Source organism: Capra hircus, chromosome 25 (genome assembly GCF_001704415.2).
Source record: "Capra hircus breed San Clemente chromosome 25, ASM170441v1, whole genome shotgun sequence".
NCBI classification, from domain to species: Eukaryota; Metazoa; Chordata; class Mammalia; order Artiodactyla; family Bovidae; genus Capra; species Capra hircus.
In genome coordinates this window covers 9,561,272-9,588,897 of record NC_030832.1, presented here as the reverse complement: position 1 = coordinate 9,588,897, position 27,626 = coordinate 9,561,272, and the positions used below count along the sequence as shown (strand labels likewise).

General features: G+C 49.2%; 1 protein-coding gene across 7 annotated transcripts in view; it reads right to left on the bottom strand.

Annotated features, from left to right (window-relative positions):
* The window catches only part of CLEC16A (C-type lectin domain family 16 member A), a 236,784-nt gene that overhangs the window by 154,702 nt on the left and 54,456 nt on the right, over positions 1-27,626 (bottom strand). For 5 of the 7 annotated variants that reach the window (XM_018040268.1, XM_018040272.1, XM_018040269.1 and 2 more), the window contains 2 exons: positions 17,994-18,225; positions 1,808-1,937 (listed from right to left, as the gene is read on the bottom strand). In XM_018040268.1, coding sequence (XP_017895757.1) covers positions 1,808-1,937; positions 17,994-18,225 — 362 coding nt within the window. The remainder of the gene's footprint in view (positions 1-1,807; positions 1,938-17,993; positions 18,226-27,626) is intronic. The other 2 variants (XM_018040271.1, XM_018040270.1) reach the window with 1 other exon arrangement.

Below are 27,626 nucleotides of genomic sequence, written 5' to 3'. Positions count from 1 at the left end.
CACAGCTCTTGCTCAAAGTTTCTCAGGGCCGCAAGTCTGCACATGGCTTAGCTCAGGACACAGGATCAGCTTCCACTACGAACCATGTGGCAGAAGATGCCAAAGTCACCGTAAGTTAAGAAACAATCTCAATCAACTTGAAGGAAAAAAACCCCTCTCTTCACTAAGATTCAGGGGGAAAAAAGAAGTCTCAACTCCAATACTCAAACATAACATTTTGGTCTGTTGACTTTTTGACAGTACACGAGTGTTTTTCCTCCTTTAGGAAAGCTACAGTATCATCACAGTATGCAAAATACATGCTGTTTCCATTTATTAGATCCTAAGAAACTGGACAGACTTCCCTGGAGGCTCATTGGTAAAGAATCTGCCTGCCAATGCAGGAGATGCAGGTTCAGTCCCTCAGTCGGGCAGATGCCCTGGAGAAGGGAATGGCAACCCACTCCATTATTCTTGCCTGGGAAATCCCATGAACAGAGGAGCTTGGCGGGCTACAGTCTACCAGCTCACAAAGAGTCAGATACAGCCTACCGGCTCGCAAAGAGTCAGACACAACTGAGCAACTCAGCATGCAATGATGTGTTAAGCAGGTGCACATCCCTCATGACAAGTTATTTTCAGTTTTTTAATGATTTGTATTCTAATTAAAGCTGAGCCAAGCACCTAAAGGTTGTCTTCCCCTCCCCTTTCTGTGTTTAGAATGATTCCCTTAATTTTCAGAGCTCCCAATGTTACTTTTATTTATTTTTTTTTTGGCCACAAAATAAAATTAGAAAGGTCCTTGGCAGTACAACTGATAACCCACACTGTGCTGCAAAGATTTTTATTTAATCAAAACTAAAAATGGCTCCCCTGTGCATCTGATAAAAAAAATTAATCTTTTCTGTTAGATAACTGAAACACACGTCAAGCAAAGAGATAAACAAGACCTGCAGGAAAAGACTGGTGTGACTCAAGACTTCACTTTAAGTTGGATTAATAAATAGGATGAGTGTGTGTGTTTGTATTTCATCCACCAAGAGAGTTCAGGAAGTGAATGCCTTGCAGGCTGACAGAGAAACCATGTTGCTGCGCATTCACTACCACTGACACGGGATTTGGAGATTACTACAGGCATTTGATAAGGAAATAACACTGAGACGGAGAACCTCTCTAACAGTTCACTGCAACTTTGGCAGCAGCCCTCCACCCGATTCCTTCTGGAAGGGGTGGCGCTCCAGCCAGGCTGCAGGAAAGCTGGCGTCTGGAAGGTTGCATAGTGTAATAGTTTGGGCAGCCATCACTGAAATGAACTATCAGCCAAGAAGTCGAAGGTGGACAGCAGCATTAGACAGTTCCGCTGAGTCACCAGGGCAGGCCCTATACACAGTGGTGAGCCTGGCGGCAGTGAGTGAATGAGATCATAAAATCCAAATGCTGCCCTCAAGGGCATCCTTCCTGGGGGCAGCAGGGCACAGCCAGGAGTGGCCTGATGAACAAGGCCACACCCTGTTAGGACCAGCACTGAAGTGCCTAGAATGGTGGTGTCATGCCTCAGTCATTCATTCCAAAGGGTGAGTACCATGGCCTTGAGGGCCAGCTCCGTCCCCGTGGTCTCTCAAGAGGAGTGGCGCCTCTGGAGGCCAGGGAGGGGAGCAGCAGGATGGCTTGGCTGGGAAGCAGAAGAGGCTACCAGGGTGGCGGGACGAGGCCCGGCTTACCCTCCGTGGGCACCTGGCCAGGGCGCTTCCCCCCCACCTCATCCCAGACACCGACCAGCAGCGGAAGGCTGGCTCGGGGGCAGCCCTCCGCCTGGCCCAGCAGCTACCTGCTCCACTGGACACTGTCCAGGCCGGTGGCGGCGCTCTTCTCCTCGTCCGTGGTGTTCTGCTCCTGCACGGAGGCGCCGGCGGCCAGCTCCGGGAGCTTGCTGCGCTCCATGATCACCATCTCTATCTCTGGAAGCAGACAGACACTGGGATGAGCCCGCGTGGCCCCGGATCGAGCTTCACAGACACGCTCGTGCTCCAGAGGGAGCCCGGCAGACCACTCTGCAAACATCCAGCAAACACTCGACGGTGGCGACAGCAGCCCCCACAACACCCACGCCGGGAGCAATAAGACAGGGCCCGCACCCCCCTCCCCTTTCAGCTTGGGAATGTCAAGAAACGGCGTCTGATCTTGACAGGAAAGCCCAGATTGCCATGATTTACTTCAACAGTTATCTGTTCTCCTTTATTGATACCACACTTCCTTCCCAGAGGAATTGAAGAGCGTGGAAGAAATGACATGTGGTTAATAAAACATAACTGAATCCACTAAAAATATTCCAAACCTGTTTATGCTGTAGCATGGGCTCTGCCGTGCCCAAAGCCTTCGTTTTATTTTCCCACTTACAGCTTCCAGAGGGCAGAGAGGGGAGGGACCTCACTTTATTTTTCCCAATTAAATAGGGGCAACTTTCATAGCACCCGACTTGAGCACCACATACATTTTCATTTTCAGAAAAAGGTCTGAACCAACGAAGGAAAACGTTCCGAGTTCAAGGTGGATGGTGGCTGTGCTATGAGCTGTCCCATAATAGAGCTCCTTGAGAAGCAGGTGTGGACCATCAAACACTTAGTTCTTAGAACCCAGAGTTCAAGGGCTCCCCCCCATTTTCAGGAAATATGGTGAGGGGAAAGGATGACGAAAGGTGAACCTGTGTGTCCTCTCAGGAAGGACAGGTGCTGACCTGGGCTCTGCCGTCATCTCCCCTGACCCAAGCAAGAGCCTCCCACTGCTTATCTTGCGCCCACCGCCCCCACCCCCAACCCCAATTTGTTGCCCACACAGAACCAAGTGATTTTAAGCAGAAATTAGCCCAGGTCCCCTTCAGCCTTCCCATCACACTCAGAACAAAATCCAAATGCCGTCCACGGTATCAAGGCCATGCACGGCCCGGCCCTTGACCACCGCTGACCGCACCTCCACTGACGGCCCTCTCTGCCCCACCAGCTGTCTTGCGCTTCCTGTCACTCGCCTTTGACCTGCACGGCTTTGCTCCTGCCCCAGGGTCTTTACACGGCTGCTTACTCTGCCTGGAACATTCTCACCCCAGTCTTCCCTCCCCAGGCACCACTCAATCACGTCACTCGAGGCTCAACTGAAACGTCGCCATCTCAGGGATGTCTTCTCAGACAGCCTCCCCGTCGGTTTTCCCTCTACCTTTCCAAGTTATTATGAACTCAACTCCATACTTCATTCAGATTTCCCTCGTTTCTCCCCAGTATCCTTTTTCAGTTCCAGGACCCCAGCCTGGATAACTACGTCATATCCAGCTGTCACGTCTTAGGCTCCTCTTGGCTGCAACAGCTCCGCAGACCTCCGTTCCTCCGGATGACATGGATTGAGGAGTCTGGTCGGGCATTTTTAGGACGCCCCTCAATCTGGGTTTCCGCGACATTCTTCCTATTATTAGACTGGGCTTATGGGTTTCTGGGAGGAAGACCACAGAGAGGAAGCGCTGTCTCATCACATCCCATCACGGGCACAGCCTATCAGCGTGACTCATGACAGGGGATGTTCACCTGTATCACTCGGCCAAGGGAAAGCTGGTCAGGGTCCTCCACTGGAGAGGGACTTTTCCTCCTCCTTGCATCCCACACCCTTCGGAAGCAAGTCATTAAGTGCAGCTCACATTTGAGGATTACAGAGCTATGTTCTGTTTCCTTGAGGGAGGGCAGCTACATAAATTACTTGGAATTCTTCCATAGAGATGTCCCCTCCCCCCTCCTCTTGATTTTACTTTATGGTATTTATAACTACAGGTATCCCCGCTTTTTGAAGTTTTGCTTTTAGGCCACTTGGCTTTTATGGAAAGACCTGTATTAGTACCTGTTTTTTCTAACTAAAAGAAACCTGAAAAGGACTTTCCCTTTTACAAAAATAGGAGAAAAGCAGAAATAGCATTTAGCGTTGGTGTGGCAGCAGTCATTACAGAGGCAGCATGCACCCTGAGCGTGGACGCGGCCCCGCCAAGCTCCCTCCTGGGAAGCAGAGTTAGTTAGCACCTCAGCGTGGAGCTGCCGTAGCTTTGTGCTGTGCTGGTGCCTTGTGTCCATTTACCCTGGGCATCTGTTAGCAAGGTGTGTCCCCAGGGAACTGCACCCTGGCTTTACACCATCTTCTCTTACAAAGGGTCTCTACTTTCAGATGTCCGGAGAAACCCACACCTGGATTTTACATTCTCTACTGGTTTGCTTGTTTCCTGTCCGCCTTCCCACCCGAGGACATGGGCTTCATGAGAGGGGCTGCCGTACCTGTCTTGTTCTCCACCAGAACTGCAGTGTCTAGTCCAGGGCCTGGCATAAGGCAAATACTCAATACGAATCCCTGGAGTGGATCATGTCTGACGGGGCTGGGCCAGGCAGGGCTGGCAATGATGCTCAGCAGCTGTGATGTGTAGAGCACCTCCAACCTGCGATCCACATGTGTGCAATGTCCTCATGGGGGCGGGCTGCATCCTGGCCTCCCTTCTGGGACTGTTAAGTGTGACTGTGCTTGCGACTGTCCTCTGGCTGGGAGGACTGCATCCCCCCACGCCAACAATGGGCCTGGACCTGGGGGAGGGGGCTTCCTCTCACCAGGCCCTTCCCTCCCAGCATGGTCTGAAGTCAGGCAACACAGATCAGAGTCCCCCATGGGGTCGGCCCCATCACACAGGTTGGGGCTGTCACGCAATATTTAAGTGCCCTGTGTTTGCACAGTTTTGTGTTTATTTTAACATGCATTAGAAGAAAATTCTAACTGCAAAGAAAGTCTGTTTTGTGGATGCTACTGCTTAGGATGAAGCTAAATTTAAGACAAAACCACTGAGTCAATTCACCAAGAGCTATTGAGTAAACCACGGTGCATGAGTAAGCCCACAGCCGTGGCAGAGGGCAGGAGGCGCTGCCATCTGAGAAGCACCATTTGCTTCCTTCCTCCCACACTCCCTCCACTAGCCTCCTTCAGGGGCCTCCCAACAGCTCTCATCTCCTCCAAAGTGGGGTGCAGACATCCCAGTGGGTATGCAAGATGATTCGCTAGGCAAAACCTCTTTATTTTTAACTATTATCTTTTTAAAAATCTAGTTTGTTCATGTTATGATGTACATAACATTTGCACATTAATACAAATATGTATAGTCCATAATAAATGTGTGTATATGTATATATATATATATATATATATATAGGGGAGATGCGTGTTGAATTATATATGTGTTTACTGTTGGGACATGTCATCTGAAGACTATCAAGTGAGACAATGGTGCCAGCCTCTGGCATCTGCCCTGTGACTTTTGACCTGCTTCCCACCCTGCTGCGAGGCCCCCTTCCTCCTGGCCTGCTGGGCTGACACAGCAGGAGCTCAGCTCCAAGGACTCCCCAAGGTTACAGGGCCAAGCCCTAGAGCCTCCATCTGCTGTGATGTAGTTATTCCTTTTTGGCTTTTTAATCTCCCTGGACACTCTGAGAGTTCCAGAGCAGCTGGGAGGCTGAAGATGTCAGCCTAGCGCCCAGCAAACTGTGTTATCAGGTGCGCACTGATTCTGAACAATTTCCCAAGGCGCCCCCACGCTAAGAGATGAGCACAGAGCTGTTCCAGGGACAGGTTGGGCAGGTGCCCAAATATCTCTGACCACAGGGCCCCTTATACCCTCCACAGAGGCCCCCGGAGCTCCTTTCGGGAATTCTGCAGCTTCCCACAAAATGGCCTGAAAACCACTAGTTTGGTCCTAGAGACTGAATATGAGGAAATAGAAACCCAGAAGTAGAATGACTCTTTTCTTTTTGGCTGCACCATGCAGTATGTGGAACTCCCCTGACCAGGGATTGAACTCATGCTCCCTGAAGTGGAAGTGCAGCATCTTAACCACTGGACCATCAGGGAAGTTTGATAGTAACTCTTCACACAGCTGGAAAATCCACGCAAGAAGCCAAGCTTGCCCCACCTCCTACTCCCCAGGTCACTCCTGGTGCAGGATCAGGCCCATAAGGGCCTCTCCACACACGACGAGGCTTCCAAACCTTGACTGTGTTACCCCGGTTCTCACAGCTGCACCCGCATACCTCCACGCCACCCCCATCCCAACACACAACTCCTCCGGCAGGCATAAGTGTAGGATGAGCTGCTTCACGCAGTTTTCTAGGTAAAATATACAGCAGTTCTTCCAATGCCAAGCAGGTCTTCCCTCGTCCTTTAAACTCTTGAAACCAGTGATCCTTACCCAGGTTTGCCAGCCCCTGGAAACTGTATGCAAAGTGCTAGGTGGGCCTGAGAGGAGTGGCTAACAGGTTCTAGAGGAGAGGGTCTCGCCAGAGTCTCACTGTTCCAAAATGGATGCTACTGCCATCTTCAAAAGTGGATGCTGACAGGGCTCTGGCCTTGGTGATGGAAGGTCAAAGGGCACCCCTCTTTATGCCACATCAGGATGTCTGGCATGGTTCTACACAGCCTTCTGGGCCCCTGCTGCCCCATCTGCCTGCTGACACCATGCCGGCCTTGGTGTGGCCTCACTCCCCTCCCAGGGTACGTGCACCATGCTGCCGCCACCAGGGCAAGCAGACCAGTGGGCTCACGTGGACAGGTTTTCTCTGATTACACTGAGGTCAGGACCCGCACGCTGACGATGAATTCCCAGGGAGCTCCATCTGAACCTCAGTTATTACACCAGGTTTCTGTTTTAGAGGTTAAAGGGACTGAAGCTCTACCCTAGTCCTCTGCGCACTGTGCGTGCATGCTCGGTTGTGTCTGACTCTTTGTGACCCATGGACTGCAGTCCTCCAGGCTCCTCTGTCCATGGGATTTCCTAGCCAAAAATACTGGAGTGGGTTGCCATTTCTTCCTCCAGGGGATCTTCCCGACCCAGGGATCAAGCCCAAGTCTCCTGTGTCTCCTGCATTGGCAGGCAGATTCTTTACCACTTGAGCCCCCGGGGAAGCCCTAGTCCAGCTCTGTTCAAACTTCAGTCATGGGCCTGCTTTTACCATTTCTGCTGTGTCTCTGTGTTGCCTGAACTACTTGTTGTTAATCATTTGATTCAAACTCTCACACTTTTTTTTTTTACTTAAATACATTTTCAAAGAAAGCTTTAAATCACTTCTGTATCCTTCAGCTGAGCAATCCCACTTGCAGGAATTTATTTGGAAGACAACTCTCCAACGACATGAAAATGCACAGGCACAAGGGCATTCGCCACAGCATTATTGGTAATTGCAAAATACTGGAAACCACCTAAATGTCCGAGCATAAAGACTGGTTGAATAGACCATGGTACACATGGCACAGCTGGGAAAGGAATGAGGAAGGCCGCTGTGAACTGATACAGAGCGATTTCCGGAGCCAAGGCTACGTGGAAAGAGCCAAGGGCCAAAGAGCATATATGGCGGACTGCACTCTGAGTGTAAGAAAGACGGGAAAACAATAACACACGCACCCCTCTGCTCCTTTCTACACGAAGAAACACAGGAAGGATATTCCCGAAAGCAGTAAGTTCGTTATCTACAAGAGGGAGGGGAACAGGATGGAAGGTATGTGGGAAGAAGGATATTTCCTTGAACAAACTCTTTTGCATAGTTTTGAGTTGGTTAATGTTCCAAACTATTTTTTTTTTTTTAAGACAGAAAGAAATTAAATCAATAAAAATGGGAAGGGCAAACCTTTAAACAGAAAAAAAAAGAGAGAGAGAGAGAGCGAGACTAAAATATAAAATATATTTCAAATGAATACCATATCTATCCTGAAGGGGGAAAAGAAAGGAAAGACAGACAAACCCAAATAGTTTATGACACAAAACTTGACTCTATAGCTTCAGCTTAGGGACAGGTGAAGTATTTGGGGGAGGGGACAGGGAACTGCAAACAACTCTTTATTTATCAAACAATTGTGAAACTTCATAAGGATGTATTATAGGATTGAGCAAATAGTAAATGTTTTGATGTCATTAGAAGCCAGCCTCTCACTGTAAAGGAAGAGACATCAAATCGAGTGGGGCAAGTCAAGAAAAAACACTCCTGGGACGGACTAGAATTGGAGATGGTGGTACTGTGCATTTTGTATACATACCTGCCTGTATTTCCTAGCTCTCTGAAGGGTTCAAATAGCAAGACACCCCACGTAGTCACAAGCACATCTGGTGCCCAGATCTTGGCCTGTTGAAAACCATTCAGTCATTGACCACTGAAAGGGAACAGGGCTTTCCAGAGAAATTAACCGTGAGGAAGGGCAGAGTTGGTGGAAAATGAACCTGAAATACCTTGTTATGACAGAAAGTGTCACAACTGTTTAAAAAAAAAAAAAAGGAAGAGGGCAGATCACAAAGATATAGCACCCAGCTTGAAAGGGTTCTCAAGGGCCAAATCTGGGACAATTTGTGCACCCAGTTCCTTAAATACAGTACTGAAATACAAACCACTGAAAAACTGGAATCCGTGAGTCTGTGCCAAGGATAGATAGATAAACGAATGAATGGGAAGAAGGCAGGAATCTCGCCTGCAGTGGAGTACCAAGCGCTGACACTGGAAACCAGTCTTCTCCCGCGGTCCTGATAAAGACTCAGCAAGGACCGTCAATGACGCCGCAGCTAGCGGGGTGCTATTCAACTGACAACACTGTGTTAGTCTCAGCTGCACAGTGAGGTGATTCATTAGAATACATGTGTGTATTCTCAAACACATACATATTCTTTTCCAGATTCTTTTCCATTATAGGTTACTGCTGCTGCCGCTAAGTCGCTTCAGTCGTGTCCGACTCTGTGCGACCCCAAGACGGCAGCCCACCAGGCCCCGCCGTCCCCGCGATTCTCCAGGCAAGAACACTGGAGTGGGTTGCCGTTTCCTTCTCCAATGCATGAAAGTGAAAAGTGAAAGTGAAGTCGCTCAGTCACATCTGACTCTTTGCGACCCCATGGACTGCAGCCTATCAGGCTCCTCTGTCCATGGGCGTTTCCAGGCAAGAGCACTGGAGTGGGGTGCCGTTGCCTTCTCCTTCTTGTATAGGGTATTACAAGATAGTAATATAGTTCCCTGTGCTATGCAGTAGGGCCTTGTTGCTTATCTTATACAGTAATGTGTGTCTACTAATCCCAAACTCCTAACTTATCCCTCCCCCCTTTCCCCTTTCATAATCGTATGTTTGTTTTCTATGTCTGTGAGTCTGTTTTGTAAGTTCATTCATATATATATTTTTAGATTCTACATACAAGTGCTATTGTACGATATTTGTCTTTCTCTTAGTGTGATAATCTCTGGGTCCATCCATGTTGCTGCAAATGGCATTATTTCATTCTTTTTTATGGCTGAGTCATATTACATTGTATATATACATCCCACCTTCTTTATCCATTCAGCTATCAGTGGATACTTAGGTTGCTTCCATGTCTTGGATATTGTAAATAGTGCTGCTATGAACATTGGAATGCCTGTATCTTTTTGCAATTAGAGTTTTCGTCTTTTCTGAATACATGCCCAGGAGTGGCATTGCTGGTTCGTCTGATAACACAATTTTAACATTTTAGAGGAACCTCCATACCATTTTCCACAGTGGTTGCACCAATTTACATCCCCACCAACAGGAAGGGGATGTGTGCAGAAGGTTCTAAGGGGAGATTTTAATGAGGCACAGGATATCTGCATTATGTCCAACTGCTTCCCATGGATTGCAAATTAGCTGCTAAAAGAAAAAGTAATGATACAGTGGAGAAGCTGGGCCACGTCTTCACCTGTTGGCAAAAATTAACATCACCCATGAAGGACAGAAGGGCATCATGTGCCTCCAGAAGTGACACCCTGGGAAGGACATGTCACCTGTGCCAGACTCCAGCCAAGAACGCTTAACCTCAACCTAATCAGAAAGAAACATCCAAGACAGAATGGGGAATGTTCTATTGAAACAAAGGTGGAGGAGATTCTGTATACTTCAAAAACGTCGAAGTTGGAAAAGAGAAAGACAGACTGTGACAATATCCAGAGTAAAGGAGAGTAAGTTCAGTTCAGTCGCTCAGTCGTGTCCAACTCTTTGCGACCCCATGAATCGCAGCACGCCAGGCCTCACTGTCCATCACCAACTCCCGGAGTTCACTCAGACTCACGTCCATCAAGTCTGTGATGCCATCCAGCCATCTCATCCTCTCTAGTCCCCTTCTCCTCCTGCCCCCAATCCCTCCCAGCATCAGAGTCTTTTCCAATGAGTCAACTCTTCCCATGAGGTGGCCAAAGTACTGGAGTTTCAGCTTTAGCATCATTCCTTCCAAAGAAATACCGGGGTTGATCTCCTTCAGAATGGACTGGTTGGATCTCCTTGCAGTCCAAGGGACTCTCAGGAGTCTTCTCCAACACCACAGTTCAAAAGCATCGATTCTTCGGTGCTCAGCCTTCTTCACAGTCCAACTCTCACATCCATACATGACTACTGGAAAAACCATAGCCTTGACTAGACGGACCTTAGTCGGCAAAGTAATGTCTCTGCTTTTGAATATGCTATCTAGGTTGCTCATAACTTTTCTTCCAAGGAGTAAGTGTCTTTTAATTTCATGGCTGCAGTCACCATCTGCAGTGATTTTGGAGCCCCCCCAAAATAAAGTCTGACACTGTTTCCACATCTATTTCCAATGGAGTGATGAGACCAGATGCCATGATCTTTGTTTTCTGAATGTTGAGCTTTAAGCCAACTTTTTCACTCTCCTCTTTCACTTTCATCAAGAGGCTTTTTAGTTCCTCTTCACTTTCTGCCATAAGGGTGGTGTCATCTGCATATCTGAGGTTACTGATATTTCTCCTGGCAATCTTGATTCCAGCTTGTGTTGTAAAGGGACGTGGTAAATCAAGGTATGACCTGACCCTGGACTGGATTCTGTCCCTGGAGGGAGGAAATATGCTACAAAGGATGTCATTAGGCCAATGGATAACCTGGAACCTGGATAGAAGGAAACCATTACAAAGGTGGTAACTGTGTTGTGGTCCCAAAGGAGAATGCCCTGTACTTAGCAAATGCAGGCTGAAGAGTTTAGGATGGAAGGGGTGTGCTGGATGCAACCTATCCAGAAAAAAAGGAGTGTGTGTGTGTGAGAGAGAGACAGACAGACAGAGAGACAGATACACAGTGTGTGGAGAGGGAGAGAAAATACAGATAGGAAAGCAAATGGGGTATAAGATGTTAAAATGTGAAAGCGGCTAAACAAGAGTTCTTTACACTATTTTTGTTTTTTTGTTTCACTTTTTATAACCTTGAAATTATTTTCAAATAAAACATTTTTAGGAATTACTACTATCAGCATAAAACCAGTATCGACAGAGAGCAACTGTGAAAAATAAACACATGATAAGTAAACAAAAAATGCCGAGGCCTGTTGTATGCATGGAAAAGGGTGTCTGGAGAACACGAGGAGGTCAAAGGCACACACCAACCACGAGGCTCCCCCACCCCACCCCCTGGAGCTGAGATCCTGACAAGAAACCTCTCATTGTGGTCTTCAAGGCCCTCTCTCTCTGTCCCACCAAAGCCATCTCCACATCCCACAGTCAGGCCAACACTGGCCTAGTGGAACCTCTGCAGCTTATGGAAAGGAAACCAAGGCACAGAGGGGTCAAGAGGTGGGCTCCTCTTCCCAAACTACCTGCATGGTGTAAACGAGCATCTGTGTGGTATTAGTTTCTGTGCCAGGCACTGTGGCCCACAAGCCTGAAGGCTCCAGTATCCAGCCTGGTGGTGGTGCGACCCCTCACACAACTGATTTGGGCCTCTGGGAGTGGAAGGATGTGAAGCTGCCAGGCTGGGAGCAAAAACTCAAGTGTCCAGCTCCTCCAGCTTCGGCAAGCCCCTTCGGAAGCCCTGGACCTTGCTTAGCCTCTATTGTTTCCACAAAAACCTCTTCAGGAAAATAGTGTCTGCATATCCACATTCACAGCAGCCAAAAGGTACAACCAACCCAGGTGACCATTGAGTGAAGCAAGGCAGAAAGAGAAAGACAAATATCATATACTAACACATATATAGGAGAAGGCAATGGCACCCTACTCCAGCACTCTTGCCTGGAAAATCCCATGGACGGAGGAGCCTGGTAGGCTGCAGTCCATGGGGTCTCGAAGAGTCGGACACGACTGAGCGACTTCACTTTCCCTTTTCACTTTCATGCATTGGAGAAGGAAATGGCAACCCACTCCAGTGTTCTTGCCTGGAGAATCCCAGGGACAGGGAAGCCTGGTGGGCTGCCATCTTGGGGTCGCACAGAGTCGGACACGACTGAAGCGACTTAGCAGCAGCAGCAGCAGCAGCAACGCATATATATGGAATCTAGAAAGAAGGTACTAATGTGCAGGGTAGCAAAGGAGACACGAAGAACAGATTTTTGGTATCAGTAAGAGAGGGAGAGGGAGGGCTGATGTGAGATGACCATATGTAACATGGAGAGCGCTTGGAGTTTGATGGATGATGTAGGACACCCAAGGTCGGTGCTCTGCGACAACCTGGAGGCATGGGCGGGAGGCGGGCTCAGGAGGGAGGGGACACAAGTGTGCCTGTAGCTGATTCATAATGATGTATGGCAAAAACCATCACGATATTGTACACTAACCATTCTCCAATTAAAATAAATGAAATTTAAAAAAGAAAAGCCAGATGGAGTCTATTCAAATAATGAAATATCGTTCAGCCTTAAAAAGGAAGAAAATCCTGCCACGTTATAACACGGATGAATCTCGGGTACCTGATGCTCAGTGAAAGAAACTGGTCTCAAAAAGACAAACACTGTATTGATTCCACTTATATGAGGCACCTAGAGTGGTCAAATGCATCAGCCAGGAAGCAGGGTGGAGGCTGTCAGGGGCAGGAGGGAGGGAGAACAGGGAGATGTTTAGCGGGCAGGGTTTTGCTTTGGGAGGATGAAGTGTTTGGGGGCTGGAAGGCAGTAATGGTTGTGCGAATCGCTGAACGAGCAGGAGAGGCCCGCGGACTCTCAGGACTCTGTCCCCTGATGTGACAACTCTGGCCAAACCCCTAAGCTTTCCCAGTACTCTGTCACTGTGGATTTTTTTTTTTTTTTAAATAACAGCCATAATTCATTAACTTCCCAGGGTGATGGGCATTCTAATCTGATTAATATTTGGTAAATGAAGTGCTTTTCAGGGAAATGGCAGGCCTGACCTCCCAACAGTCTTTGACTTGACAAACGCAAGGATTTTCTCAGTTGCCCTCTGCGGTCAGTGTTCCAGCCATCACAGTGAGGCCAGATGATAAAAAGAGGGGCAAGGGATGATAAGAAGGCCTTAGAAAGAAGGTTATGGAGAGGAGGAGAAGGATGCCCTTGCTGGTTACCTAGGAGATATGGGAAGGACCGCATGCTGTTGACTGGCTTTGGAGCAGAATTCCAAGAGGCCAGCAGTGCCTGGCAATGACACAGCGCGTAAGTGCTGAGTATTTGTGGTACCCCTTCCTTTGCGTTTTTTTATTACTATTCATTGGATTGCACAAGATTGAATTCAGAATTTTTTTTTTCTCCCTGGGAAGTTGCTTTCCAGAGGATTTATCTAACCTGACCTCTAATCCTTCTCCTTATACTAGTTAAGCCCATTGGAAAAGCTGGTGCCCCCACACCTCTGTATCCCAGTGGCGCAGCCTCCCCATCCCTCTCCCATGCCCTGCTCCAGAAACACACACACACACACACACGCATACACATACTCAACCACCTCACTGTTCATTATAGAAATTAACAGAGAAATAGGACCCAAAGAAACTCGCCAGGGTGATCAAGCATATGTCCCCCCAACCAAGCTCAAGTCCCACTTTGGGGCCCTCGCTCCACTGTCTTGCCAGGGCTCCTATTTGGTGGTCATGTGTCACCTGCTAAATGCTGAAGCACTAAAGGTTCTCATTTCTGACAACCTGAGGGCTGGTATCGCGCAGGTCCCTTGTGGGTAAAGAAGTACAGAATGGGCAATGACTTGCCCAGTGTCACACAGCAGCTCTGGGGCAGAGTCATAGGTGTCTGGGATGCAGACCTCGACCTCCTGATACCTAGTCCTTGGCGTGCCCTCATCAGAAAACTTCTAGGCCTGGGGTTGGCTCTGGCTTTGCAAAAATGAGGCCAGAATGTTCAATTTCATTTCAGTAGAGACTTCAGAAGGGGGAAAAAAAAATAAAGCCAAGCTTGGGACTCCTTAACTCCCAGCCAACCTAGCAGGCTCACAGCCACTCCCGTCCTGCTCCTTCCATGCCCTTGCAGGGATTCAAGAGAGGAGTCATATGTGAAGGTCAGGCCAGGAAATTGATGGCTACCTTTCCTTATAGGCAAAAAGCCGATTTTCCCATATTTTTCAACCAAGGAATTAAAACAATTCATTCTCTTGTCTCAGGTCCACTTATTAAGTTACTGCTTTCAGTTCAGTTCAGTCGTTCAGTTATGTCTGACTCTGCGACCCCATGAATCGCAGCACGGCAGGCCTCCCTGTCTATCACCAACTCCCGGAGTTCACCCAAACTCATGTCCAAGTTACTGCTTTAACTGAATCCAAAAAGAAATGATTGTCGTATCAGATTGAAGGGTAGGCTAAGACATGAACGAGCATCTGGGTGCACACTCCTCTGGCCAGGGGGACCAGGGCACTCTGGTCTTCCTTTCAGCACTCAATCTCTAAAAATTAAAAGGTCCTATGATTTTTTTTTTTTTTTTGGTTTCAGAATGAGTTGCCCATCACTGGGGACCTGAGGCAGAGCATATTTCTCTGCAAACTGGGGATGGGAGTAAAGGGTCCAGGGCTGCACATTCATTTCACACAACTTCCTTGTCTGGGCTTAAAAGTGGAGGAGGTGTGAATTCTGGGTGCTGCCTTTGTCAAAAAAAAACAAGTCGATGCCACATTCAAATCAGGTCATGGCAGACTTGTGACTTGTGACCACATGCCTTTTTATTCCTATGCTTTCTGCCGCCTTTTTAAGTAAAGAGTTCACTGCTGAAGTGGGGATGACGGGGTATGCAGGGGGAGCTGGGGCCAGCATCTCTTTACTCAAGAAGTCCAAGGCTCTCAAACACCTCACCAGGTCCAGGGACAATGTGAGAGGCACCATGTTACAGAGAAATATCTGGGAGAAGAAAACAGCCACAAAACAGGAAGGGAATGGAAAAGAAAACAAGAAAAGACAGAGGAAGGGAGCAGCTGGCCTGAGGTAAATGGAGGAGTACGCAGAAATAGTATGGTTTTCTAAGAGAGCACCTGCTGTTTCTGTGAGCCCGGCACCCACACCTCCTTCTTCTGACGAATGTGTTTCTTTCTGAGGGCGTAACATAGGGCAGATGCACAACTGGCCTGACCAATCAGTGCTGGCCATCCCTCTGCAGGGTGGGCAAGCCAGGTCCACCAGCACCAGTGAGCCTCGGCTCCCAGGCTTCAGTTGCAGCGCTCTCTCTACTTGGTGGCTTGGCAGGATGTGGGCCCTGAGTTGCTGATGGTCATCTATGCACCCGAGTCCAGCCCCTCCTGGGCCTCCCAGTTAGACTGACAATAACTGCCTTTTCTGCTTGAGTTAGTCTGAGTTGAATACCTAAATCTTAAAACCACAAGAATCCTAACATATCCTCATGTTTTAAAAAAAAAAAAGTCTTTAAACTTCCTAGAGTCACAATTTCCAGATGAGGACAATGACATCCAGAGCTTGGGGACACCCTCCAAGGCACACGTAGGTCTGGCTGGTGAGACAGGACTGTAAGTCACATCTCCCATCTACCCATTGACACTGTCCTCTGGCTTGAAACCAAGTGAGAAAATGCGCCTAACACCCTTCCAAGTCACAGGAATTAACAGCTGTGTGGTTTCACCTAAACACAGAGACAGTCTAAGGAGAGAGCACCCAGTGGCCACACCTTCAAACACGAGAATACTGAGAAGTCAAATAAACAATTCAAAGAGCCCCAGAGTACACCTGTTGCTGCCCAGTTAGGTGTCTCTTTGCTGGATGGGCCTGCAAAAGTTGTATTTATTTACAATGAGTTGGGCCAGGAAAACAGGAGGGCATTACAAAGCTGAGGGGGCCATGGAGAACCACACTCCACTGGAGCCTGAAGTTGGCATCAAACATCTAAGCAAAGTCTTTCGGGAAATTCCTCTGGGCCCTGCCTGACACAACCTGGCTGAGTAACCACCTGGGAAACAGGGTTCTGGAGGCTGGTGAACATGCCTCCCTGTGCCCCCTGCACAGGGCAGGCTCAGCCTGCAGGGAGCTCCCCCCCACCCCCCACCCCCTGGATCCCAACAGGGAGCGGGGACGGCAGCCTTGCAGAGCTGCTGCAGCCCCTGTGAGCCAGGACTAGGCTGCCAGTTGAGTCACTGGATTGTGTGTTTGAGGCCAAGCCTGCCCTTGTCCACACCATGGTTAGTCACAGCCCTGGCCTGGTTAGGCAGCAGCCCTTAAAAGGACTGGAACAAAAAGAGGCAGCATCTTTCCAAAACAAAATTGACGAGAACACACTGTACAAAATGGGGTGAAGTCGTCCATTTTCCCCCCAGGGTGGCTACAGGACAGCTAAACCAAAAGTTTCAGCAGACAAGTTTCTCCCCAGTTAGACCAAAAAGTAAAAATGATGCAAATAAGCAAACAAGTATGGCTTACCTTGTGTCCACCCCTCACCTCCCCGCCACAGTGATATTTGTTGGCAAAGGGTTTCTGAACCAGAAAGGAATTCCTAAACCAAGATGCTTACTGCACACTTTGGACAGAAAAAAAAGCATGCTGGAGATCTCAGCCTAAAAAGAGGGCTGATGGCAGCAGGGAGACACTTGGGTTATATTCATTGAAATATGATCGTGGCATTCGCAGAGAGCTGCCAAGATCATCAGAATGGGGCCAGCGGGGTGGGGATGGGGGCAGGTTTTGGCTGCATAATTGCAGCAAACTCCCCCAAACAAATGAGTTCCCAGTCAACTGATTTACTGAGCGGCTCCATTTTCCAGCTTTGGGCGCCTGGACTCGCACAGTCCAGGCTGATGGGCTGGCGAGCTGGCTGCAGAGGAGCTGCTGTGAGCCCAGGACCCAGAGGAGGGCTCACAGGAGATGCTCCCCCCACGCCCGAGCAGAAGGCAGGCGGGAGCTGGGGAGAGCCCGGATCTGTCCCAGGAGGTGTGCTGGAAGCTCCCCTCTGGCAAGCAGAGCTCCCACCTCACTTGACCCCATCACCTCCTCCACCCTGAGCGCCCGGGGCCGTGGCCAGAGACCCCATCTGTGTGGCTGCAAGCCCGGCCCATGACACAAGCAACAGCTCAAACTTGCTTCTTCCCCGGGGCTGACAATGCTCTCCAGATGGAGGCATTAGTGTCTAAACAAGAGGGAGGTGAAAAGGAAACCAGAATCGTCCTCGACAAGGGCAGAGAAGAGGACAGAACGATTCTGCTCCTGACCCCAGTGCACCGAACACCAGTGCGCCTCACTCTAAACAGATGAGGGCTTGGAAAAAATCTTAATGTAAGAATCTGGGGGGTTGCATTTGATATTTGATTCCCCCCAAACCATAATCGTATGAAAAGCATCTAATTTCATCAGCCCTGGGCCATTTTTCTTCCTGCAGTGCACTGGCAATAACGATTTCGGTCAAAAAATCATCATTCTGGGTCATCGGGATTATAAGGAAGAACACCAAAAATGATAAAGATGACCATACTATTAATAATAATGACGGTAGTTATGAAATAATAGTAGTGGGAGACACTTATGGCATGGGCCAGGCACTGTTCTGAGCATGTTACGTGCATCAGCCCATTTCATTCTCTTAATAACAAAGTAAACACTCTCTTTTGGCAAACGGGAAACAGGGCAGGGGATAAGAGGAAGGGCCTCGCTCCAGGCTGCCCAGGCCTGTGTGGATCTGGCCACAGTGTCACCAAAGAGCGGGCTGTGCAGAGTGAGGGGCACAGGTGTCTGGAATGACAGGCGCACCCAGGGACACACACGGGGGACCAGACACAGGACGGCCCGGCGGGCAGGCTGGCGGTGGCGCGTGCACTCACCTTCATTCTCCCCACTCGTCTTGATGCCTTTTGAACCACCCTCTGTACCTTTAGCCTTCTCGGCGTCTTCCTGGGCATCCTCGGCAGGCCCTTTCTCCTCGTCTTCCTCCTCCCCAACGTTTTTGTAGTTGGGTCTCTTTTGCACCCGCCTCTTGCCCTTGTGCTTGTTCATCTCAAGGGACCGCTCTAGCGTCTCGGTGGGTTTAATGAAACACCGAATGCTCGGCTTGGCCTGGAAAGTTGAACCAAGACAATGGACAGGTTGAACAGTGGGGTCTCACTGGCTCCTATGGAGCTGTCTGAGGGTTTCCGCCCCAAGAAATTCCCCTCAGTACAGCAAATTCTATGTCTTCGTTGATCATTACCGCTACTCAGTTCAGTTCAGTCGCTCAGTCGTGTCTGACTCTTTGCCACCCCATGAACCGCAGCACACCAGGCCTCCTGGTCCATCACCAACTCCTGGAGTCCACCCAAACCCATGTCCATTGAGTCGGTGATGCCATCCAATCATCTCATCCTCTGTCGCCCCCTTCTCCTCCTGCCCTCAATCTTTCCCGCATCAAGGTCTTTTCAAATGAGTCAGCTCTTCGCATCATCACTATTAAATAATCTAAACAATAGCACCAGCTACCATTTATTTATTGCCCACAGTCCCAAGTCACTGTGCCCTTGACCCACACCGGCTCCATGCTTCCCAAAGGTCAGAAACACACTTTTAATACTTTGGTGGTACTTTCTATGTGCCCAATGGTGTTTTAAGGGCTCTGACTACATTATCTCACTTAACAGTTTACAAAACCCCCAGAGAATAATAGTTATGCTAAGACGAGGAAATGGAAGTTCAGAGATGTTACATGACCCACCCAAGGCCACACAGCCAGGAGGTGACAGAGCTGGGATTCAAAACCACTTACAATCTGCACAATTTATGTCTCCACCACAGCGCACTGATGTCATTGTTAACTTTCAATTTAAATATATTTATTTTAAGAGGAACTATATATCACAACAGAAATGAAACACCACTGTGCCTCGCTAATATAAAAATAGAAAAGAAAAAGCAAGGTGAGCTGGATATAACCAGATTGCTGGCTCTCTTTAGAAGGGGAGCCTAACAGGTATGAGTGATGAGTTAAAGCTCATCGCCAAAGGAAACCTGCCCCCAAGGAAGAGGTTTTTCCCTAAAAAGTCCAAAGGTTTCTAAGAGAAAAGAAAAGGGCCTGTGTGTCACCATAGTTCATACCCTGCAGTGTGGAAACCACAGCTCTGTCTCAATCCTTACAGCAACCATGAGATATAGAGATTATCAATCCCATTTTACAGATGAGAAAATGAGGCCCAGAAGGGCTAGGTGACTTGCCCAATGTCACACAGTTACTGGCTGCAGAGTCAGAATCTGGGCTCTCGATTCTGCGAGAGCCCAATCCCAAAGCCCCAGGCTCTTCTAAAATAATAATGCTTCACCAGGAGCTCAAACTCAGTTCCCTGCTTCAGTTCAGTTCAGTTCAGTTCAGTCGCTCAGTCGTGTCCGACTCTGCGACCCCATGAATTGCAGCACGCCAGGCCTCCCTGTCCATCACCAACTCCCGGAGTTCATTTAGACGTCTATCGAGTCAGTGACGCCATCCAGCCATCTCATCCTCTCTAGTCCCCTTCTCCTCCTGCCCCCAATCCCTCCCAGCATCAGAGTCTTTTCCAATGAGTCAACTCTTCGCATGAGGTGGCCAAAGTACTGGAGTTTCAGCTTTAGCATCATTCCTTCCAAAGAAATCCCAGGGCTGATCTCCTTCAGAAGGGATTGGTTGGATCTCCTTGCAGTCCCAGGGACTCTCAAGAGTCTTCTCCAGCACCACAGTTCAAAAGCATCAATTCTTCGGCGCTCAGCCTTCTTCACAGTCCAACTCTCACATCCACACATGACCACAGGAAAAACCATAGCCTTGACTAGACGGACCTTAGTCCCTGCTTAGCACCCTTTAAATAGTATTTATATGCCAATGAACCAGGTCCAGAAAGGAGCAAGGATCAAAACTCGTCCCTCATCTGTTCAGGGCAGGATTCTGATCGAAGAGTTTTTCTCCCTGCAGGGTCCAGGTGATATCCAGACATCACTTTGTCATTGAAAAACAGAAACGTTTGAAAGCAAACTTTTCCATTATCTCGATTCGGTCTATCCATCTGAATTTATCCCGAACAACTACCTACTGTCTTCTGGGGGCCACCGTACCCTGCCAATAAGAGGAATGTGCTCTAAGAACACAGATTAATTTCAATAATGCTCAAAACAAAACCTAATTGAAAGTTAAATTAGTATCCAAACCCAGACATTAATTTTTATTTACCTACTTTGGATTATTCATCCACAAAAACAGATAAAATTGAGACATGATTCAACTGTCCAGGAAGCCGATAGTGCGTTACAGATGCCAAGAATGGAGAGCCCAGAGACAGCAGCGTTCCAGGCGCGCACCTCTTGACAGACAGCATCCATCAGAGCCCACTTAGGATGCTGCGTGACGGAACGCAGCGTTGGATGGTCCTCACCCTTCTGGAAGGACTCAGACCTGGTAGGTTAGGGCCCTAAGATGAAGCGACTGCTTCCTCTGATTACCACTCACTCCCAGGGAATTGCACGCCACACACAACTGAAGGTTTCAGAAACAGAAAAGTGAGACCCCACGCAGAGCAAACCACCACTCGGTCAGAAGCTTCGAGCGAAAATTCACATAGATGGATGCAGACAGCACTCCCTGAGCTCTGGGTGGACTCAGATGTCCAGGACAACCAGCCGCACTAGGAGAGGAGGAGCGGTGGATAAGGTCCAGGGCTGGTCACGGTGCTGTGGACGCCAGCTGGAACCTTCGTGAGCAATGAGGCCTCTCTCAGTTCCTGGCTCCTTCTAAACCATGGGGCAGTAATTCTGGCCTCCTGGAGCTAAAGGAAATCATGGATGCAAAGCTCCTTCAGGCTTCCTGGGTGGCTCAGTGGTCAAGAACCTGCCTGCCAATGCAGGAGACACGGGTTCGATCCCCGATCCAGGAAGATCCCTCAGGCCACAGAGCAAATAAGCCTGTGCGCCACAACCACTGAGCCTGTGCTCTAGAGCCTGGGAACCGCAACTACTGAGCCCATGTGCAGCAGCTACCGAGTCCATGAGACTAGAGCTCCCCGAGAAGACACCGCCACGAGAAGCCTGCATACCGCAGCTCGAGAGTAGACCTTGCTCTTCGCAACTAGAGAAAAAGCCCATGCAACGACGAAGATCCAGCATAGCCAAAAATAAATTTTTTTAAAAAGTCACTGGAAGCAAAATATATTATTTAAAAAAGGAGAGAGAAAGTTCCTTCAGAGCTTGGCCATGCAACAAGCAACCAACAGACAGATAGTTACCTTCCTGTTCCTGACTTCATGAAAGAAAAAAAAAATCAACTGTGAAAATGAATTTAAAACTTTCCAAGGGATCTGCTTTTCTTGATGATCAGGTGTTGAGGAGGTAAGAGGGGGAAGAATGCTTACCAGGGAAATTTCAAACCTTTAAAACACAACCTACCCAGTAAGTAGCTGGAAATAACCTAAATGTCCATCTAAAGGGGATTGGTTGGGTAATTATGGTCTGTCTATAAAGTGGGAATCCACGTGGATATAAAAAGACTGAGGTCTTTTTATACCTAAATCTACTGATGCAGAAACAGCCTCTGGATTAAAAAAAATGCAAGAACTGGAAACAAAGCAGGGTCCCTTTTTAGGTAAAGCTTCATGATGGTGTAAACACAACTTTTCCTGGAAAGCTGCACAGTAATATATTAGAATTTCCTGTTTGGGGAAAGAAACAAGGTGGGACACGAACTTTAAGTTTTTCATTTCTGTATCTTTCTGTCTGGTTTGAAATTTCTAATCATGTATGCAATTCACTTTTGCAAATATTCAATAGGGATCATTTGGACATTGGAGTTGTAGATTTTATTTTCTTCTATATTTAAAAAGCCTGATTTTGTTTTGCTTAATAATTTAACAACATCAAGATCCCATAAGGGCTCCCCTAGCAGCTCAGTGGTAAAGAATTCACCTGCTAATGCAGGGGAGACAGGTTTGATCCCTGATCTGGGAAGACCCTCATGCCACAGAACAATGAAGCCCGTGTGTCATAACTATGGAGCCTGTACTCCAGAGTCTGCTCCACATTAACAGAAGCTGCCCCATTGAGAAGCCTGCACACCATAAAAAAAAAAAAAAAAACCCATGCAGCAACAAAGATCCAGCAGTCAAAAATTAGTAAAATTATTTTAAATAAAAGATCCAATCATTACTATGGAGAAGCTGACAGTGGTTGGGAAGTGTGGGCTGGGATTGGTATCATTCCTGCTGTTTCTTACAAGGGCCTCTGGCTGTCAGGCCTCGCAGGAATCTTCATGTTCTACTGGACAACTCCAGATGACCTTTCTCCCAGAAAGCCCCTGAGAGAAGAGCCATCTCATGCCCCAGTGAGCTCTCGTCCTAAACCAGGTGTCTGGACCAGAGCAGGCCTTGACAGGCTGCTGAATGGTGGCCTGTACCAAACTACATCCAACGTGATGGGGAGATCAAGAAGAAAACAAGAAAGTTTGAGGTGGGTGGATGAGGGTGGATGAAGAAAGGAGCCTAAGACCTCAGTAGCTGAACTTAGTGGAAGAGCCAGCACCAAGGGACCAACAAGAAGAAACGGGAAAGCCCCCATCAGAGTCAAAAATCAGAAGGCCTTTGGGTTTATCTTCCCATAAAGAAAGCACAGCATCCATGTCTCGGAGACAAGCCTCCTGCATACAAGGTCTACATTTCCCAAAGGCCAAAGGCTCAGGTTTCACTCACCCAGGGCTCACCTCACAGGGCTCTGGAACCCAAGCAACAGAAAGAGTGGAGTCAGGGGACCCTTCTTGCTGACTCCGAGACGCTGCCTGTACCCGAGTAGGGGATGCAGCAGGGGGGCTGTGGGCTCCGTGGCTGCACGTTTAGGCTGGCATCTGGGGTCAGAGGCAGCTGAAGGCCAGATATGTGACTTCAAGGGTGACCTAGAGGTCTAAGTTCTCCTGAGAGCATCTGCCCCCACCTGCTGGTTAATGACACCTTCCACCAACCTGCCTGCCTCCGACCTTTGGTCCTTGCTTCAAAGTTAAATACTGGAGAAAAGTGACTTCCCCAGGGGTCAGTGATAACTAAGGCCTCTCAGGGGCTGTGGGATCTGAGAACAGGGTCTGCAAGCACAGCGAGAGGGTCAGGAGTAAGGACTGGAACCTGCAAGGCCCAGGCATCTGAGTGGAGGAGAGGCAGAACCACTGACGCCACAGAGGGCAAACAGAACATCCTCCACTAGGTCTGGGTGCGCCCCTTAGAAAGGCCCCAACACACCCCGCACCAGAAAGAGCCCGACACACACCACACCAGCAAGACCCCATTGTGATCAACCAATCAAGGATTCTATTTACAGTTAAAAAATTGCCGACTCAGAACACGTACATATACACCAGGTTTTCCTGAGCTGACAGGTATTGACCAATGACAGTACACAGAGCAAGGTCTGGAAGGATACACAAACTGAAAACGGTGGTTCCTTTTTAGGAAGATACTGAGGTCAGGGAAACTTTCACTTTCTACTGTAGTCGCTTCTGTATCTTTCAGTTGTTTAGCAGTGCCATTAAAATGTAAAGAATGCCTTTAAAGAATGTACCTAATGCCACCAAATTGTATATTTAAAAATGGTTCATCCATCATAAATAGTATTTGCTGTAGGTATTTCACAATTGAATTGAAAAAAAAAAAAAAGAAAAAAACTTTTAAAAAGGCACCTCTGGAAGTCAGAATGGTGATCCGCTGGTGGAAGGGGCAGGGGTGGGGGTGGGGGTGCTGGTTATAGACTGAGAAGGAGCTGCAGGGGACGTCAGAGGTGCTTTTCTCTTGACCTGAATCACAGCTTCCCCCATGATCTGAAAGTAGAGCCGTCCTACGAGACCCTCTGTAAGCTAGGATGAAGCGAAGAAGCTATTACCTTAGGACACATCTTGCTGACAGGCACACAGACTAAACGGGAATGAAGCCCGGATGCTCACAGCCACAGCTCAAAGCCCCGGGCCTTGACCCCCAGGTGCCGATGGTGGCGGGGCTGCTCGGGAGGCGCACTGCCGCTGAGCAGCTGCTGCAGGGCCAGTGTGCACCTCATTTCCCTTTTCGCCTTTTGCCTAAAAGTGAAAAGCCTCTTTGGGCTTCTTTCAGTCTTTTGTAGCAAGGACTTTGGTTAGAGAGAGGCAAACTTTCCAAAAGCGAGGGGCACCTGTACACATGAATGTAACCACTGGTCCAAAGCCATCAAGCAGTACAGCAAAGATCACTGCACTTTTATGCACTTTACTCATGTTATTTCTCAATTTAAAAACTGTTTACCGAGAGGATTTCCAGTGAATTCAGATTGTCGCAATGCCCTAAATATAAGCGAGGAGCAAATTAGATGATGTGGGTAGCTGGCTTCGCGGCAGTCTCCAGCGGGGTTAAGCCCTGACGAAACCCCAGGCACTGGGCTAGAAGCTCACAGTCCAGCCAGGAGTTGTGATGTATTGCTTGCTGAGCGTGCCACAAGGACGGACACAAAACAGAGCACACTGGGGGCATGGAGGAAGGGGTGGGGAACCGTGCCAGGACAGGGGTAGGTGGGCGGGGTGGGGGTGGTTACTGGAGAGGCCTTTGTGGAGAAGGAAATGACTAGTCCGAGGCTTGAGTGTTGGCAGTTTACTGGAACACTCGGGAGGAGAGGAGAATGTTGGGCAGGGCGGCTCTGAGCTCCGGGCAGTCACCTTTATTTCTGCCAAGGCCAGGGCCACCTGGAGCTGGTGTGCCGGTGACGGTGGCGGTGCCCGGGGGCACAGTCTGCTGGGCCAGCTCCTAGGTGGCATCCGCTGGCCGGCCAGGTGGCCTCTCCAGCTAGCAGTTCATAGGAAGGTATTCACGATGCTCACGTCCTGGGAACAGGTGGCGGGGCCCCTGCCTCGGCACAGACAACCTGCTGAGTGGGTGTTGTGGGGCTCCTCAGTGACGGAGGAGAGCGGGGAGGAGGCAGCAAGGGGACAAGAGGCAGGCCAGGGAAGAAATCTGACTGAGAAGGAAAGGCGAGGGAAAGAGGCTGGAGGCTGGAAGGGGCAGGTAAGGGAAAGGGCGGGCGACATGGCCTAGAATTCTGTCTGGATCTGTGGGAGCAGTTATCGTGGTCAAGCTGAGAGGGGAACCTCCAGGCTCTCCCGGGCCTAGCCCACTCACCTTCTGAGGAAGCAACTAGCATCCTTCTGTTCAAACAGCTCTGCTAAGGGACTTGGGAACCAGGAGACAGATTTGCCCCCCAAAAAAGGAGACAGGTCATGAGGACTAAGGAAAAAACCCACGAAACATGAGGGCAGACCTGAGCCCAGATCTCAGACCCGCTTGTTGGCTGAGTGAGCCTCACCCAACACGCCTCAGTTCCCGCGTCTGAAAAACAGGGACAGCAGCAGCTCCATCACATGCCGCCATCGGGCTGAAGCGAGATGCTGAACACAAAAATGCCCGCCTGACCTCTGCCACAGAGGCACAGAAACGCCCGCACGACGTCTGCCACAGAGAGGCACTCTAGAGATACTTATTCACCTTCCACCTCCGGGCAAATAGATCATTGGGATGGGAGAGCTGGTAGGGGAGGGGGTCTAGCCTTTCAAAACCAATCAAACTAGTAACTTTGTTTGCTGGCTTCCTGGTTTGTGAGTGGCTTAGACTCAGCTCCCCAAAGAGCTCCTGGGCCCCTCCTAGGCCTCCAGCCTCCAGGGCTGGGCCTGCGGGATGCTCAGCACAAAGGCAGGGTGAGATCCATGGGGCACTGGAATGGTCGGAGCCCCACCCACTGGCCCACACACCCTACCCACGGCCTTCTCCCCTTTGGGCGTCGGTTTCCACATGCATTAAACGAGCCTCATGTTGACACTTTTCCTGCAGGGCTCCTGTGAGGTGCCTAGGGGTAGCAGCACGCTTTCTTGTTTTATTTATTTTTTTCAGGTAATAATAACCATTACTATCACCCAGTGACCATAGGAAGCATGCCCAGCAATGCTCTGGGCACCTGACATATATCGATGGACTCCTTTATCCTCCAAATAACATAGGCGGGGAGGGGGCTGCCGAGGGGAGGGGCTTGCTCCAAGTCACCGCTCTTGAGAGGCAATGCCAGGGTTTGCACCTGGGAAGTGTAGCTTCAGCACTGCCCCCCATCACATGCTCAACCATCCTGCTGCCAAGCTCAAGCGTCCAGCCCTACCCACAAGCACCAGCAGAGCCTCGCAGTGTGGGGCCAGCCTCTCAAAAGGTGGATGTAAAGACCCTGCCGTGCCCAAGTCACTGCCCAGAGGAGCAGGCAGCCCTGCTTGGGACAGTCCACACATCACATCACTTTTCAGGTGGCCCTCTGACCCAACGGGCATTAGGGATGCACGTGCTTAGTCGCTCAGTCATGCCCCACCCTTTGTGACCCCATGAATTGTAGCCCACCAGGCTCCAGGCAAGAGTACTGGAGTGGGTTGCCATTTCCTTCTCCAGGGGATCTTCCTGACCTAGGGATCAAACCCACATCTCCTGGGTCTCTTGCACTGGCAGGTGGATTCTTTACCTCTGAGCTACCAGGGAAGCCACACAATGTGCAATTTTTTCCATTTTTGTCTCAGATGCACAGAGCTCCAAATGTCATGGCGGGTGGGGTGGGGAGAGTTCACGGTGACTCGGGTTTATGTCCACCGTAACCAACAGCACGTGGCTTTGCAACCAGCTGCATAGGAAGCAGGGTCGCTCATTGCCACCAAACAGCCCTACACTCATTCCAGAACGGGGTGATCAGCAAGCGAACGTCTCATGGAATCAACTCCGGGGTGATGTATGGGTGTGTGTGTTACATGCCAAACCCTGAGTGACCTGGGTTGCTGAGCCAAAGCCCACACACGCGTCCAGAATGTACAACTGCGGTGACATCAGCGGGGCGACTGGGCAGCATAGCCAAGCTCAAAGGGGAAAATAAAACCCGAGGCGGGCGAAACATGAAGAGCTAACAGGCCACTTCCATTAACAAGAGGAGCCTGGCTTTCTTCTCCACCATCGGCCAATTATCAGCGAGTGTCGCAGCAGCCGAGGCATCACCCAAAACAGGGACACGGACACACACAGACACACACACAGACTCACACAGACACAGACACACACACACCCCAGTGTTGGCCTCTGTGGGAACCAGCTGGTCATGTTGAGATGGTGCTGGGACTACTTAGAAAGCAACCTCAGGGTGCTGCCCATCCCCCGGCCCCCTACCCTGACCAACTTCTCTGTCCTTCTCAACCAAGCACTGCCTATTCTGGCCCTCTGATTCTGTGTCTGGCACTCCATGAAGAGCTAATAAATGCTTGTAGCGTGAATTAATCCAAAGATATTAATCCCAAGATATTTATGATTAAAGAGGCATGTTCAACACTCATGCAAAATAAAATATCTTATCATCTGATGAAACAGTGATAAACCAAGCACTTAGCTGGTATTTCTTTAGGAGGAATGTTTGACTACATCTTGTTAAAAAATAATGAATTGTGAAATAGTGGTGACTCTCAG